This window comes from Pongo abelii, chromosome 11, assembly GCF_028885655.2.
Source record: "Pongo abelii isolate AG06213 chromosome 11, NHGRI_mPonAbe1-v2.0_pri, whole genome shotgun sequence".
Taxonomy (NCBI): Eukaryota; Metazoa; Chordata; class Mammalia; order Primates; family Hominidae; genus Pongo; species Pongo abelii.
Genome location: NC_071996.2, coordinates 103,686,596 through 103,703,595, shown reverse-complemented (window position 1 = coordinate 103,703,595; position 17,000 = coordinate 103,686,596). Strand labels below are relative to the sequence as shown.

Genomic DNA, 17,000 nt, shown 5'->3' with positions numbered 1-17,000 from the left:
TGGCCAACAAAAATATGAAAAAATGTTCAACATCACTAATGATCAGGGAAATGCAAACTGAAACCACAATGCAATACCACCTTACTCTTGCAAGAATGGCCATAATCAAACAATCAAAAAACTACATGTTGGCGTGGATGCGGTGAACAGGGAACACACTTCAACGCTGCTGGTGGGAATGTAAACTAGTACAGCCACTATGGAAAACAGTGTGGAGATTCCTTAAAGAACTAAAAGTGGAACTACCATTTGATCCAGCAATCCCACTACTGGGTATCTACCCAGAGGAAAAGAAGTTGTTATTCGAAAAAGATACTTGCACATGCATGTTTATAGTAGCACAATTCACAATAATAAAATCTTGGAACCAACCCAAATGCCCACCAATCAATGAGTGGATAAAGAAATTGTGGTGTCTGTCTGTATGTATGTATGTACAATTTGTATATATACAAATTGTACATACATACATACATACACATGGTGTGTGTATGTATGTATGTGTATATATATACATACACATACACATTTATATATACACATGTGTATGTATATATATATACATACACATACACATATATATACACACATACACATGTATATATATATATATACACATACACATTTGTATATACATACACCCATCAGGTGATGGGTGTACCAAAATCTCACAATTCACCACTAAAGAACTTACTCATGTAACCAAATACTACCTGTACCCCAATAACTTATGGAAACAAATAAATAAAAATAAAAGCCAACCTATTAATGTTACAAAAAAAAAAAAAAAAAAGAACCAAAAGGAGATCAGTTTAGCAACTGAAATGACCAACTTTTTGACAGCTGGCTGAGATGTTCGGGAAGCGGGGAATGAGGGCCTTGATGGAATTGTGGGTAGCAGTTATACCCCCAGACAATGGAAGCTTCTCATCAGCCAGGGGAGAATGCAGTGCTCACTCCTCGGGATCTTCTGCTTCTGGATTTTGGAGCAGGAGTCTGAGTAAGGTGAGGATTGCTGAACTTTGGAGTCTGGGCTCTGCATTAACCAGTTAGCTAGGAGACTTGGCACAAATCATTTGCCCCTCTGGATTTCAAATTCCTCAACCTGAATGGCCCCCAAAGGCCCTCCCGTCTCTGACATTCCACATGTTTTGTCTGTGAAGCTAATTTAGTATTACCTTCTCAGGGGATAGTCCACATTTGGCTGCAACCTCTGTGATACAAGATTCAGTGATCAGCGCTGCCTGAGGAAAGCCAAACCCACGAAAAGCCGTGTTGGATGGAAGGTTGGTTCTGCATGCCGAACCCCGGCAGCGGAGATTGGGAAACTTGTAAGCATTGTCCATTTTCAGAAGTCCCATTTCTATCACCTGGAGAAATCCAGAGTTGATGTGATTAAGATCTTCTGAACCTGTTTCACCACCCTACGACCTCAGACCAAAACCAGGCCGGAAATGGCAGCTCTCTTTTCATCTCATCTAACATGCTAAAATATTCCCATGCCCCCAATTAAACATATTTTTGCTGTAAAATAATTTTTAAGTATTTGAATAATTTTTCCTTTGAGAACATTATTTTTTATTTTTGTATTTTGGAGTTAATGCATTTTTTAAGATTTCAAATATATACAAAGGCCTTTGATATGTTCACAGGCCCTGAGCACTGGGTTTATAGAATGTAATGAATATAATATCCTGGAAGACAGTGAAAACAGAAAAAAATGTTTTGGCATTGGGTCTAATGTATTGGTTCTCAATGGGGAGCAATCCTTTCTCTGCTCCTGGGGACATTTGGCAATGTCTGGAGACATTTTTCATTGTTAACATTTTGGTTGAAACTCTTTTTTTTTTTGAGACAGAGTTTCACTTTTGTTGCCCAGGCTGGAGTGCAATGGTGAACGCTCGGCTCACTGCAACCTCTGCCTCTGGGGTTCAGGTGATTCTCCTGCCTCAGCCTCCCAAATAGCTGGGATTACAGGTGTGTGCCACCACACCCGGCTTTAGTAGAAACAGGATTTCACCATGTGGTCAGGCTGGTTTTCAACTCCTGGCCTCAAGTGATCCACCCACCTCAGCCTCCCAAAGTGCTGGGATTACAGGTGTGAGCCACTGTGTCCGGACTGGTTGAAATATTTTTGTTTGGGGTTGGGCTGGACACGGTGGCTCACGCCTGTAATCTTAGCACTTTGGGAGGCTAAGATGGGAGGATTGCTTGAGCCTAGTAGCTTGAGATCAGCTCTGGCAACATAGTGAGATCCCATCTCTACAAAATAATAATAAAAAAAAAATTAGCTAGGCATGGCGGCATGTACCTGCAGTCCCAGCTACCTGGGAGGCTGAGGTGGGAGGATCGCTTGAGCCACTGCACTACAGCCTGGGCACAGAGTGAGTCTCTGTCTCAAAAAATAAAAATTAAAAAAAAAGACTACAGGGTGGTAATGCCACTGACATCTACTAAGTAGCGGCCAAAGATGGTACAATGAGCAGGATAGTCCCCACCATAAAGAGCTACACACTCCAAAATGTCAATAGGGCCAAAACTGAGAAAGCTTGGTCTCATGTGTGCATCTAGGAAAAGAGCTCTAAGTATGGGAAGCTGGGGGGTAACACACAGATGCAACTTAGCCAGAATCTCTGGGCTCACACTTTGGGCACCAGGAAGTAACACATGGCTATCCCTGCAAGGATGGTCATTATGCCTTTATAATCAAATATTACTTAACTATTGGACATTTTCTAAGTTAAATTATTTTATGTAACACTCTTTCAGGAATGTGAACTTGCTCCTTAAAACACTTACGAATAATGATTCATCCAAGGAGGCACCTGCATTGCTATAATGCTCCATGTCCAGGGCCAAGATTCTGCCATCATTCATGAATCCAGCCTGGGGAAGAGAACCGATATCGAATGCTGGAACAGGGGCTAAGTCTCTCCAAATTTTGTCATTTGCGAACCCTCCACACATAGGGGAAAAGCGTCATGACATTGGATTTGGCAGTGATTTCTCGGATAATATATAACTAGCTCTGTGATCTTAGGCAAGCTGTGTAACCACTCAGACTATCTGTGAAACGGAAGTAAATAAGGCAACACATAGAAAATTATAGGCAAGTGCCTGAAACATAGCAAGCACTCTAAATAAAATTAATAATACTATCGTAAGTAGTATCCATATCACCTTTCCTCACACTACTCTCCATCAGAAAACATTATTTTCTCATAGTTTTAGTCACCATTATGACAATGGCTTCTGTCACTATAATCCAGTCCTTTCAACAAAGTCCCATGGTGATGAAGGACATTTCTGCTTCAGGGTTCTGTTGTCACTTCTTCCCCCAGCATTTACACAAACAAGTTCTTCATCGTTCTTCCAGATTGGTTCCTCCTTCCAACTTGTCGTTTTCTTCTAAAACCCTCCAAGTCATGTTTGCGGTTTTATTCTTCATTCATTTTGCCAAGATTTTCACCAATCCTGCTTTATTTTATACTATAATGGCTCTTGGACCCATCTCTTCTACATCTTACTATCATATCTCAGACCCCAACTGCTTCATGTCTGAATGCATCAGCTGCCTCCCGCTGGTCTACCAGCTTCCATCCTCTCTCCTCCCCAGACCATCCTGTTAGTCTCCCCAAAGCACCTGTGTTTAATTACGGCATTGAGCCATTCAAGGATCCACTCAGTCTCACTCTTTTAAGATCAAGTTTAAACTTCCCACTCTAGGACTGTGGGCCCCTCTCAGTCAGGCATCACCTAAACCCATCAATCCTATTTTTTACTACCTTCCAGGAAGTGCTCTGTGTTCTAATTCCCCCTCTCCCCTTACTCTTGCCTCTATCAAACATGCCATGTTTATTACACCTCTGTAGTTTTGCTCTTACTATTCCCACACCTGGCATGCCTTCTTTCTGCCTATCCATTCTTTTTTTTTTTTTTTTTTTTTGTGATGGAGTCTCGCTCTGTCACCCAGGCTGGAGTGCAGTGGTGCGATCTTGGCTCACTGCAACCTCTGCCTCCCAGGTTCAAGCAATCCTCCTGCCTCAGCCTCCCAAGTAGCTGGGATTACAAGTGCCTGCCACCACGCCTGGCTAATTTTTTTGTATTTTTATTAGAGACAGGGTTTCACCGTGTTGCCCAGGCTGGTCTCAAACTCCTGAGCTCAGGCAATCCACCCGCCTCAGCCTCCCAAAGTGCTAGGATTACAGGCCTGAGCCACCGCACCTGGCCTCCATTCTTGAAGACCTATCTTTTACCTTCTCTAAGAAAGTGCCTATATATATTCCAATTCATATTCATCTCTCCATCTTTTTTTTTTTTTTAGAAATAAAAATATTTTTATTAAAAAGAAAAACTAGTGGAGAATTAAACAGACTCCATGCAGCAGAGAAAAGAATTAATGAAGAAGAATATAAAGCAGAAAATTACTTCCTATATTCAGGTGGTACAGAGATTTTACACATGCATACACATGCACATAAATTTTATTTTTTTTATTAATTTATTTATTTTTTTATTATTATTATTATTATAATACTTTACGTTTTATGGTACATGTGCGCAATGTGCAGGTAAGTTACATATGTATACATGTGCCATGCTGGTGCGCTGCACCCACTAACTCGTCATCTAGCATTAGGTATATCTCCTAATGCTATCCCTCCCCCCTCCCCCAACCCCACAACAGTCCCCGAAGTGTGATGTTCCCCTTCCTGTGTCCATGTGTTCTCATTGTTCAATTCCCACCTATGAGTGAGAATATGCGGTGTTTGGTTTTTTGTTCTTGCGATAGTTTACTGAGAATGATGATTTCCAATTTCATCCATGTCCCTACAAACGACATGAACTCATCATTTTTTATGGCTGCATAGTATTCCATGGTGTATATGTGCCACATTTTCTTAATCCAGTCTATCATTGTTGGACATTTGGGTTGGTTCCAAGTCTTTGCTATTGTGAATAATGCCGCAATAAACATACGTGTGCATGTGTCTTTATAGCAGCATGATTTATAGTCCTTTGGGTATATACCCAGTAATGGGATGGCTGGGTCGAATGGAATTTCTAGTTCTAGATCCCTGAGGAATCGCCACACTGACTTCCACAAGGGTTGAACTAGTTTACAGTCCCACCAACAGTGTAAAAGTGTTCCTATTTCTCCACATCCTCTCCAGCACCTGTTGTTTCCTGACTTTTTAATGCTCACCATTCTAACTGGTGTGAGATGGTATCTCATTGTGGTTTTGATTTGCATTTCTCTGATGGCCAGTGATGGTGAGCATTTTTTCATGTGTTTTTTGGCTGCATAAATGTCTTCTTTTGAGGAGTGTCTGTTCATGTCCTTTGCCCACTTTTTGATGGGGTTGTTTGTTTTTTTTCTTGTAAATTTGTTTGAGTTCATTGTAGATTCTGGATATTAGCCCTTTGTCAGATGAGTAGGTTGCGAAAATTTTCTCCCATTTTGTAGGTTGCCTGTTCACTCTGATGGTAGTTTCCTTTGCTGTGCAGAAGCTCTTTAGTTTAATTAGATCCCATTTGTCAATTTTGGCTTTTGTTGCCATTGCTTTTGGTGTTTTAGACATGAAGTCCTTGCCCATGCCTATGTCCTGAATGGTAATGCCTAGGTTTTCTTCTAGGGTTTTTATGGTTTTAGGTCTAACATTTAAGTCTTTAATCCATCTTGAATTGATTTTTGTATAAGGTGTAAGGAAGGGATCCAGTTTCAGCTTTCTACATATGGCTAGCCAGTTTTCCCAGCACCATTTATTAAATAGGGAATCCTTTCCCCATTTCTTGTTTTTCTCAGGTTTGTCAAAGATCAGATAGTTGTAGATAATGTGGCATTATTTCTGACGGCTCTGTTCTGTTCCATTGGTCTATATCTCTGTTTTGGTACCAGTACCATGCTGTTTTGGTTACTGTAGCCTTGTAGTATAGTTTGAAGTCAGGTAGTGTGATGCCTCCAGCTTTGTTCTTTTGGCTTAGGATTGACTTGGCGATGCGGGCTCTTTTTTGGTTCCATATGAACTTTAAAGTAGTTTTTTCCAATTCTGTGAAGAAAGTCATTGGTAGCTTGATGGGGATGGCATTGAATCTGTAAATTACCTTGGGAAGGATGGCCATTTTCACGATATTGATTCTTCCTACCCATGAGCACGGAATGTTCTTCCATTTGTTTGTATCCTCTTTTATTTCCTTGAGCAGTGGTTTGTAGTTCTCCTTGAAGAGGTCCTTCACATCCCTTGTAAGTTGGATTCCTAGGTATTTTATTCTCTTTGAAGCAATTGTGAATGGGAGTTCACTCATGATTTGGCTCTCTGTTTGTCTGTTATTGAGGTATAAGAATGCTTGTGATTTTTGTACATTGATTTTGTATCCTGAGACTTTGCTGAAGTTGCTTATCAGCTTAAGGAGATTTTGGGCTGAGACAATGGGGTTTTCTAGATATACAATCATGTCATCTGCAAACAGGGACAATTTGACTTCCTCTTTTCCTAATTGAATACCCTTGATTTCCTTCTCCTGCCTAATTGCCCTGGCCAGAACTTCCAACACTATGTTGAATAGAAGTGGTGAGAGAGGGCATCCCTGTCTTGTGCCAGTTTTCAAAGGGAATGCTTCCAGTTTTTGCCCATTCAGTATGATATTGGCTGTGGGTTTGTCATAGATAGCTCTTATTATTTTGAGATACGTCCCATCAATACCTAATTTATTGAGAGTTTTTAGCATGAAGGGTTGTTGAATTTTGTCAAAGGCCTTTTCTGCATCTATTGAGATAATCATGTGGTTTTTGTCTTTGGTTCTGTTTATATGCTGGATTACATTTATTGATTTGCATATATTGAACCAGCCTTGCATCCCAGGGATGAAGCCCACTTGATCATGGTGGATAAGCTTTTTGATGTGCTGCTGGATTCTGTTTGCCAGTATTTTATTGAGGATTTTTGCATCAATGTTCATCAAGGATATTGGTCTAAAATTCTCTTTTTTGGTTGTGTCTCTGCCAGGCTTTGGTATCAGGATGATGCTGGCCTCATAAAATGAGTTAGGGAGGATTCCCTCTTTTTCTATTGATTGGAATAGTTTCAGAAGGAATGGTACCAGCTCCTCCTTGTACCTCTGGTAGAATTCGGCTGTGAACTCATCTGGTCCTGGACTTTTTTTGGTTGGTAAGCTATTGATTATTGCCACAATTTCAGCTCCTGTTATTGGTCTATTCAGAGATTCAACTTCTTCCTGGTTTAGTCTTGGGAGGGTGTATGTGTTGAGGAATTTATCCATTTCTTCTAGATTTTCTAGTTTATTTGCGTAGAGGTGTTTGTAATATTCTCTGATGGTAGTTTGTATTTCTGTGGGATCGGTGGTGATATCCCCTTTATCATTTTTTATTGCATCTATTTGATTCTTCTCTCTTTTTTTCTTTATTAATCTTGCTAGCGGTCTATCAATCTTGTTGGTCCTTTCAAAAAACCAGCTCCTGGATTCATTTATTTTTTGAAGGGTTTTTTGTGTCTCTATTTCCTTCAGTTCTGCTCTGATTTTAGTTATTTCTTGCCTTCTGCTAGCTTTTGAATGTGTTTGCTCTTGCTTTTCTAGTTCTTTTAATTGTGATGTTAGGGTGTCAATTTTGGATCTTTCCTACTTTCTCTTGTGGGCATTTAGTGCTATAAATTTCCCTCTACACACTGCTTTGAATGCATCCCAGAGATTCTGGTATGTTGTGTCTTGGTTCTCGTTGGTTTCAAAGAACATCTTTATTTCTGCCTTCATTTCGTTATGTACCCAGTAGTCATTCAGGAGCAGGTTGTTCAGTTTCCACGTAGTTGAGCGGTTTTGAGTGAGATTCTTAATCCTGAGTTCTAGCTTGATTGCACTGTGATCTGAGAGATAGTTTGTTATAATTTCTGTTCTTTTACATTTATTGAGGAGAGCTTTACTTCCAAGTATGTGGTCAATTTTGGAATAGGTGTGGTGTGGTGCTGAAAAAAATGTATATTCTGTTGATTTGGGGTGGAGAGTTCTGTAGATGTCTATTAGGTCCACTTGGTGCAGAGCTGAGTTCAATTCCTGGGTATCCTTGTTGACTTTCTGTCTCGTTGATCTGTCTAATGTTGACAGTGGGGTGTTAAAGTCTCCCATTATTAATGTGTGGGAGTCTAAGTCTCTTTGTAGGTCACTCAGGATTTGCTTTATGAATCTGGGTGCTCCTGTATTGGGTGCATATATATTTAGGATAGTTAGCTCTTCTTGTTGAATTAATCCCTTTACCATTATGTAATGGCCTTCTTTGTCTCTTTTGATCTTTGTTGGTTTAAAGTCTGTTTTATCAGAGACTAGGATTGCAACCCCTGCCTTTTTTTGTTTTCCATTTGCTTGGTAGATCTTCCTCCATCCTTTTATTTTGAGCCTATGTGTGTCTCTGCACGTGAGATGGGTTTCCTGAATACAGCACACTGATGGGTCTTGAGTCTTTATCCAATTTGCCAGTCTGTGTCTTTTAATTGGAGCATTTAGTCCATTTACATTTAAAGTTAATATTGTTATGTGTGAATTTGATCCTGTCATTATGATGTTAGCTGGTTATTTTGCTCGTTAGTTGATGCAGTTTCTTCCTAGCCTCGATGGTCTTTACATTTTGGCATGATTTTGCAGTGGCTGGTACCGGTTGTACCTTTCCATGTTTAGCGCTTCCTTCAGGAGCTCTTTTAGGGCAGGCCTGGTGGTGACAAAATCTCTCAGCATTTGCTTGTCTGTAAAGTATTTTATTTCTCCTTCACTTATGAAGCTTAGTTTGGCTGGATATGAAATTCTGGGTTGAAAATTCTTTTCTTTAAGAATGTTGAATATTGGCCCCCACTCTCTTCTGGCTTGTAGGGTTTCTGCTGAGAGATCCGCTGTTAGTCTGATGGGCTTCCCTTTGATGGTAACCCGACCTTTCTCTCTGGCTGCCCTTAACATTTTTTCCTTCATTTCAACTTTGGTGAATCTGACAATTATGTGTCTTGGAGTTGCTCTTCTCGAGGAGTATCTTTGTGGCGTTTTCTGTATTTCCTGAATCTGAATGTTGGCCTGCCTTGCTAGATTGGGGAAGTTCTCCTGGATAATATCCTGCAGAGTGTTTTCCAACTTGGTTCCATTCTCCCCGTCACTTTCAGGTACACCAATCAGACGTAGATTTGGTCTTTTCACATAGTCCCACATTTCTTGGAGGCTTTGCTCGTTTCTTTTTATTCTTTTTTCTCTAAACTTCCCTTCTTGCTTCATTTCATTCATTTCATCTTCCGGGGCTGATACCCTTTCTTCCATTTGATCGCATCGGCTCCTGAGGCTTCTGCATTCTTCATGTAGTTCTCGAGCCTTGATTTTCAGCTCCATCAGCTCCTTTAAGCACTTCTCTGTATTGGTTATTCTAGTTATACATTCTTCTAAATTTTTTTCAAAGTTTTCAACTTCTTTCCCTTTGGTTTGAATATCCTCCCATAGCTCGGAGTAATTTGATCGTCTGAAGCCTTCTTCTCTCAGCTCGTCAAAGTCATTCTCCGTCCAGCTTTGTTCCGTTGCTGGTGAGGAGCTGCGTTCCTTTGGAGGAGGAGAGGTACTCTGCTTTTTAGAGTTTCCAGTTTTTCTGCTCTGTTTTTTCCCCATCTTTGTGGTTTTATCTACTTTTGGTCTTTGATAATGGTGATGTACAGATGGGTTTTTGGTGTGGATGTCCTTTCTGTTAGTTTTCCTTCTAACAGACAGGACCCTCAGCTGCAGGTCTGTTGGAGTACCTGGCCGGCCGTGTGAGGTGTCAGTCTGCCCCTGCTGGGAGGTGCCTCCCAGTTAGGCTGCTCGGGGGTCAGGGGTCAGGGACCCACTTGTGGAGGCAGTCTGCCCATTCTCAGATCTCCAGCTGCGTGTTGGGAGAACCACTGCTCTCCTCAAAGCCACTGACCGGCGCCCACTGTCTGGCACTCCTTAGTGAGATGAACACGGTACCTCAGATGGAAATGCAGAAATCACCTGTCTTCTGCGTCGCTCACGCTGGGAGCTGTAGACCGGAGCTGTTCCTATTTGGCCATCTTGGCTCCTCCCCCCCATCTCTCCATCTTTTAACCTGAGATTGTTATATTTTCATAATGACTTCATATATGTCTTATTAAAAAAAATCTCCTTCAGGACAAAGTTTACTGTAACAAATCTTTCTGAGCTAAATCAAATTCAAAATACAGTTTAGAGTGAGTGTGGTTTGAAATGGAAATATGCATTATCTCCTAAAAAAACATGTATTAGTTATGCAGTTTTGTGATGGAGACAATGCTATGCATTTAACAAATCCTATTGTCTTTCATTCTGGGCACACAGGAAGATGACATTTCCCAGCCTCCCTTACAGTTAGGTGACAGAGGTCTCGCCAATGACATCTGGATACAAGTGAGATCCACAACTTACAGGTCCGATGCCTAAAACCTAAAACACCTACCAGGTGACACTCCATGCTCTCTTCTCTCTCTCTTCCCTGTCTGCTGCCCTCAGCAAAAGATCCCCTGGAAGACTCAGAGTTTGTAGGGCAGTGATACCCAATAAAACTTTCTGTGATGATGGCAATGTTCTGTGTCTGCACTGTCCAATATGGCAGACACTAACCACATGTGCCTACTGAGCACTTGGAATATAGCTAATACAACTATGGAGCTAAATTTCTAATTGTATTTAATTTGGGTAATTTAAATTTAAATAGCCATATGCTCCTAGTGACCACTATATTGGATGATGCAGTCCAAGGGCACAGTGGCACCAATAAATGGAAACAGCTCCAGTCCCTGAATGATTTTATAGAGCAGAATCCTCCCCTTTCCCCCCTCAATGATAATACTGAGCTGTTACTTGAGCAAGAAATGACATAATGAAAGTTTAAGAGTTTTTAAGTTGTTTCTTAGAGCAGTTAGCCCACTCTGACAAGTAAAATTTTTCTTATAAAGCAAAAGAATCACTATTTTCTACTACAAATTTTTTTCTATGAATTTCTGGAACCCCATTTTACAAAAATATCCTTGATATATTGAAGAATGAGGAACCCATTTACAAATAATTGCAATTTCACATAACACTACTGTTATGAGAATTATTCTACTTTTACCTCTTTTATATGTGGGAATAAGTATGGTAATCAGATCTACTTTAATGGCGTACACACTCACATTTTCTAGTTATTTGCTCTGTACAGCCAATACCAGCTAGCACTTAGTGTTTTATTTCTGAAACTGACATCTTTGAGCTAAGCAGAAAAGCCTCCATTGAACCAGCTAGTAATTAAAAGTCAGTGCAATGAATAGAAAGTTAAATAGATGTTCTGTTTTTGATTTGCTCATTGTTACTCCCCACTAGAGAGTAGCCAAAGGCTGCCCTGTGCACTGATAGGATGTTATATCTACAACATAAATCCTTCCTCCCTGCCTTCTTGTACTCACTTTGTACTTTCCAAGGTAAGGATGGCGGCCTCCAGTTATTAACATGTCTTCTCCTCGTTCCAGAACACAGCGAACTGCATGGCCATGTCTAAAACAGAAAAAAAGCAAGTGAGGTAAACTCTTTTACCTAGTAGGCATTCTCTGGGGTTTATATAACTCCTAGCAAGAGCCTGAGTGGAGCCTACACACCTCACAGAACAACACAACTATTTTGCACGCCTATCCTCTGCTGATCTCAGGCATACACAGTGGGCTTTCCTCCTCTTAGGTCAGGGAATAATGCCGGGCATTTGCAACTTGTGGGATGGAGGCTTTTGGGTGCCAGGGGCTCCAGGACATTGTTATTACATTGTTGTAATAACAACCTTTATTATAGGCAAATTGTCCCAAGGTCTTTAGACTGGCCACAAATGGAAGAATGCAGATCTAACTACCAAGTGCTCCCTGATAGGAGAGATCTGGAATCAAGGTCTTTTTGCTTCCTGGGATGGAGGAACTGACCCATATTACTCAGCAAACAAATTAAGCCTTCTAGGGATGCCTGCTCCAGAGACAATTTTCCATGAGAATTTTCTGAGATCCTCAAAGGAAAATGGCGATATAAATGAATGTAAGCATAACAAAAGCAAAGTCTATATTTAAATCAAGAAAATATACATATACACACATATACATATATACACATATATACATACACACATATGTATATATATGTGTATGTATATGTACATATATGTATATATGTATGTGTGTATATGGGACCCCATTTCACAAAAATATCTTTGATATATTGAAGAATGTACATATATACACACAAACATATACATATACATTTATAAACATATATGTGTGTATGTATATATAGGTATGTTGTTCAAAAACCCATACATATGACCTCTACATATATAGCTCAGTCCAGCAGGTGCTGAGGACAAGTAACTCCCACCCATTCAGGACCTGTTTCTGCCCACTTTCTAGGTGTTATATTTTTTCTGTGGCTTTTATTATTTTCAGTAATTGATTCTTATTTTGGTTTCTGTAGGACAATATAAGACAAGTAAGTGTAATAAGCTGGCAGCTTGTTTGTGTGTTTGTATCGTATATGTGATATTAAATAATCTTGGCTCAGGTTCTTCCTCATTGATTCTGACAGTGAGAACTTTCAGTGTGACTCACTTTATTTTTAGCAGATTTTCTCCACTTACTTGTTTGCGGCAAATGCAGTGACGGCTGCAATGATTCCGGTTTTTAACACCTTCCCTCCAAACGCTCCACCAACACGCCTTACGTGGCACATGACCTTGTTAGCTGGGAGCTTCAAGGTCGAGGCAACAATGTCCTGTGAACAATAATAGTTCTGATTAATCTGATCCATCTTCAGCAAGGACTTAATTGTGACTGTCATTGTCACATCTATGATTTTAACAACAAAAAAAAACCTGTCCCCTGAAATGGATTGTGACAGTCACTAGATGTTTTGATTCTTTAATGTTGCACATGATACCCACACTGTGTGGTTATGCTAAATAATGGGATAATGTCCAACAACCCTGGCACACAGCCCCAACTGATCTCAGCAATACTTGGCTATGATGACATTGCCAAAACTAATTAGAAGTGTTTTCATTACCAGTGAGATATTTTTGTGCTTATACTTTTTTGTATTTTCCCCATGAACCACACCTAAAGTATTCTATTCACACTAATCCCTAGGCATACGTTTCCCGAAGCCGTGGGATTTTGCAGTCTTCTAAGACTCACTCAGCATGGGTCTTTTCCCTGCATTCTACTGTCTCTACTGGAAAATAAGCACTTCTCAGCCAGGTGTGGTGGCTCATGCCTGTAATCCCAGCACATTGGGAGTCCAAGTCAGGCGGATCACCTGAGGTCAGGAGTTCGAGACCAGCCTGGCCAACATGATGAAACCCCATCTCTGCTAAAAATACAAAAAGTAGTTGGGCATGGTGATGTGTGCGTATAATCCCAGCTACTCAGGAGGCTGAGGCAGGAGAATCGCTTGAACCTGAAAGGCAGAGGTTGCAGTGAGCTGAGATGGCACCACTGCACTCCAGCCTGGGTGACCGAGCGAGACTCTGTCTCAAAAAAAAAAAAAAAAAAAAAAAAAAAAAAAAAGCACTTCTCAATTCTTGCTTGGATTGCTGCTAAAGTTGACCAGTTGGTCTTTCCTGGATGCAGATCTCACTCTTTTCTGCCATCCTAATGATTAGGGGTCATTTAGTCTTAACAATTGATTCTTACAGATGGGAAGCCTGAGACGGATGAGGTTATGGACTCAACATCCCACGGGGAGTGAAGAGCAAAGCAGGCCTGGAATGGAGTTCTGTGACCCTCCTTAGGATCCTGCCTTTTACGAGGCCTCATTCTCCATAGTCTCACATTCCTACTCCTCTGCTAAGAGCACTGGCTCCTTATGACCAGAATCAAGACCCCCCCTGCCTCATTTCCCTTACTCTCACCCTGATGCTTAAACCTGGCTTTCCTAAAGGCACCCCTTCATTCCAGCTGGGGCGGTCATTGTGCTATTCCTCCTTCCTTCCATGCATGCTGCCTGGGGTACAGGACACAGGCAACAAATGTTTGCAGAAGAGATGAGAAAATAAATGAATGGGTGTCATTTGATCTTGCTGTGGAATTGCCTGGAAGTGACCTGTCTTGTCTTACCATCTAGACAAACCTCACTCTCACTCTGAATCCAAACTTAAGACTTCTTTGTGGGACTTCCTGGATGATTCTAGCCCTCAGCAAACTCTTTTTCCTAACTTCTCCACCCATGTAAATTTTGCCTTTGCTGATTTAGCATGTGGTTGCATCCTTTTCAATACTGTTTCTTAACTGTTTCCTGTGAGTTAAGCACCATAGGCTTTGGAGAGCAGGTCTTCCTCTTTCTTCTCTCGTGTTCTTAACAGTGGTGCCAAGAGCTGAGCAAGAGATCTGCTGATTCCGTAACTGGTTTTAAAGCTACAATCCACAAACAAAAGGCTCCTACTTTAATAACACTCTTTTAAAAGCACTGAACTCATATGGCTATTAATACCCAAATCAATATGACTATTAACACTCAATATTTCTTCAGTCCCTGAAGAAATAACATTTTTGGTTTTGTTTTGTTTGTTTTGTGTTAGAGACAGGGTCTCACTCTATCTCCCAGGCTGGAGTGCAGTGGTGTGATCATAGCTCACTGAAGCCTTGAGCTCCTGGGTTCAAGCAATCCCCCCACCTCAAATTCCCAAATATACTTTTACCTCTAATTGCTCTTGATATATTTTACTGGCCAGAAATCATTTAGCCATGTCCTCTCCACAGTGGCCCCATGTTACCTGTATATATTTGGGAAACTGTGTGGACACGTAGACATCCATTTCTTGATCCTCTCCCTTGGGAACAACAAGCATGCTTTGGGTTTCCATATAAAAATGTTCTTGACCTCCCATATGTATTTCACCTGTTACAGGAAAATACATAAAAGTCAAGGAAGCAGTCAGAAGAAACAGGTAGCATCCCCCAGGTATTATCCCATTATGCAGAAATTCCACTGATAGTCTTCTGCTGGGCACAGTGAAGTATAACAAACAACAATGTTTAGCTTTCAGTCTACTTACAGATTTGAAGTAAAGTTCTATAGGAGAATCTTTTGTGTCCGCCAATATCTAGGTCACAGAGTCCTAGAGAAAGGTGTATGACTTTCTAGAGCCAAAAGCAGAGGGGTCGTGATTCAGTAGGTCATAAGGAGCTAGCGCTGTTAGCAGAGGGATAGGAATGTGAGAATGTGGAGGCTTCCAGCTCTAGGACAAGCAGGAGTAGATGTACTGCTCCCTGTCCCTCCTGTTAAGTACAGATAACAACCCTGAGCATTATTTATAAAACAAACATAAGAAGACTCTGAAAGGTGGAGAGAAGGCAGACCAGCTAGGGACTTCAGGACCTAAGAAAAGACACGGCAGTGAGTTCAGTGGGTTTTGTTGTTGTTGTTGTTGTTTGCCTCAGATATCCCAGACTTAGTTCCAGAGAAGCCAGCAATCTAAAAACTCCAACAGGCAAAGACAAAAAAAAAAAAAAAATCTTCAAGAAAAGCCCACTCTCCCTAGCCAAAGGACCAGAAAAGGGGAAGACTAGAAAGACAAAAAAATTAAGACAATATGCACTCTACTCCAGGCAAACACCATGGAAAAAAACTGCAGCCCCACCCCTACTGTGAAGGTTGAGTAGGAAATCTATAGTTCCACCCTCATCAGGCTGCAATGAGGTGTCCCAGCCCCTCTATTGGGGTGCTGTCAGTGGATGCCACACGGGGAACCTGGACTTACAACCCCTACCTAGCAGTAACAAGGCATCACCCCCTTCTTCTCCATCAGTAAAAGGTTAAAGTAGTCTAGTGAAAAAGAATATTCTAATAAAATAGAAGAATCAAATAAGATCTAAAGTCTCATTACATAATATCTAAAATGTCTAGGATACAATCAAATATCATTCATACCAGGAACCAAGAAAATCCCAACTTCAATGAGAAAAGACAATCAACAGATGCCAACACTGAGATGACACAGATGTGAGAATTATCTGACAAGGATTTTAAAGCAGCTGTAATAAAAATGCTTTAATAAGCAATTACAGAAACACTTGAAACAAATGAAAAAATAGAAACCTCAGCAAAGAAATAGAAAGTATAATAAGAAAAAACAAACAGAAATTTTGGAATTAAGAAATACAGCAAAAATTTAAAAAGTTCAAGGGATGGGCTCAGCAACAGAATAGGGGGAACAGAGGAAACGATTAATGTACAAGAATATAGAACAATAGAAATTGGCCAATCTGAAAAGTAGAAAAAAAGAGACTGGAAAAAAATGAACAGCACCTCAGGAACCCATTGGCTATAACAAAAGATCTAACATTTGTGCCGTTGAAGTCAAGTATTTGAAAAATAATGGCTAAAAATGTCCCCAAATTTGCAAAAGACACAAATCTACAGATTCGAGAAGCTGAGTGATCCCAAATAGAATAAATTCAAAGAAATACACTCCAAGATACATCATAGTCAAACTTCAGAAAACTAAGGACAAAAGCACCATGTTGAAAGCTATGAGAAAGAAACACTACTTCATCTATAGGAGAAAAGTACTTTCGTGGTGAAACCCTGTCTCTACTAAAAATACAAAAATTAGCCAGGCATGATGGTGGGTGCCTGTAATCCCAGCTACTCAGGAGGCTGAGACAGGAGAGTAGCTTGAACCTGGGAGGCAGAGGTTGCAGTGAGCTGATATCACGCCACTGCACTCCAGCCCGGGTGACAAAGTTAGACTCCATCTCAAAAAAAAAAAAAGAAAGAAAAGCACTTTTAAAGACAGCAGATTTCTCTTTAGGAAACATGGAGGCCAGAAGAAGTGGTAAAAATTTTTCTAGTGTGAAAATACCTGTCAACTCAGAGTTCTATATCCAGCAAAAATATCTTTCAACAGTGAAAGGGAAATCAAGACATTTTCAGATGACGGAAAAACTAAGAGTTTGTTTTAAACAGATTTACCCTGAAAT

General features: G+C 40.5%; 1 protein-coding gene across 2 annotated transcripts in view; it reads right to left on the bottom strand.

Annotated features, from left to right (window-relative positions):
* AOX1 (aldehyde oxidase 1) overlaps positions 1 to 17,000 on the bottom strand; it is a 91,580-nt gene that overhangs the window by 27,618 nt on the left and 46,962 nt on the right. Inside the window, 5 exon segments of one of the 2 annotated variants that reach the window (NM_001132268.1) lie at positions 1,179 to 1,370; positions 2,800 to 2,886; positions 11,454 to 11,541; positions 12,659 to 12,792; positions 14,792 to 14,916. In NM_001132268.1, coding sequence (NP_001125740.1) covers positions 1,179 to 1,370; positions 2,800 to 2,886; positions 11,454 to 11,541; positions 12,659 to 12,792; positions 14,792 to 14,916 — 626 coding nt within the window. 2 annotated transcript variants of the gene reach the window in all.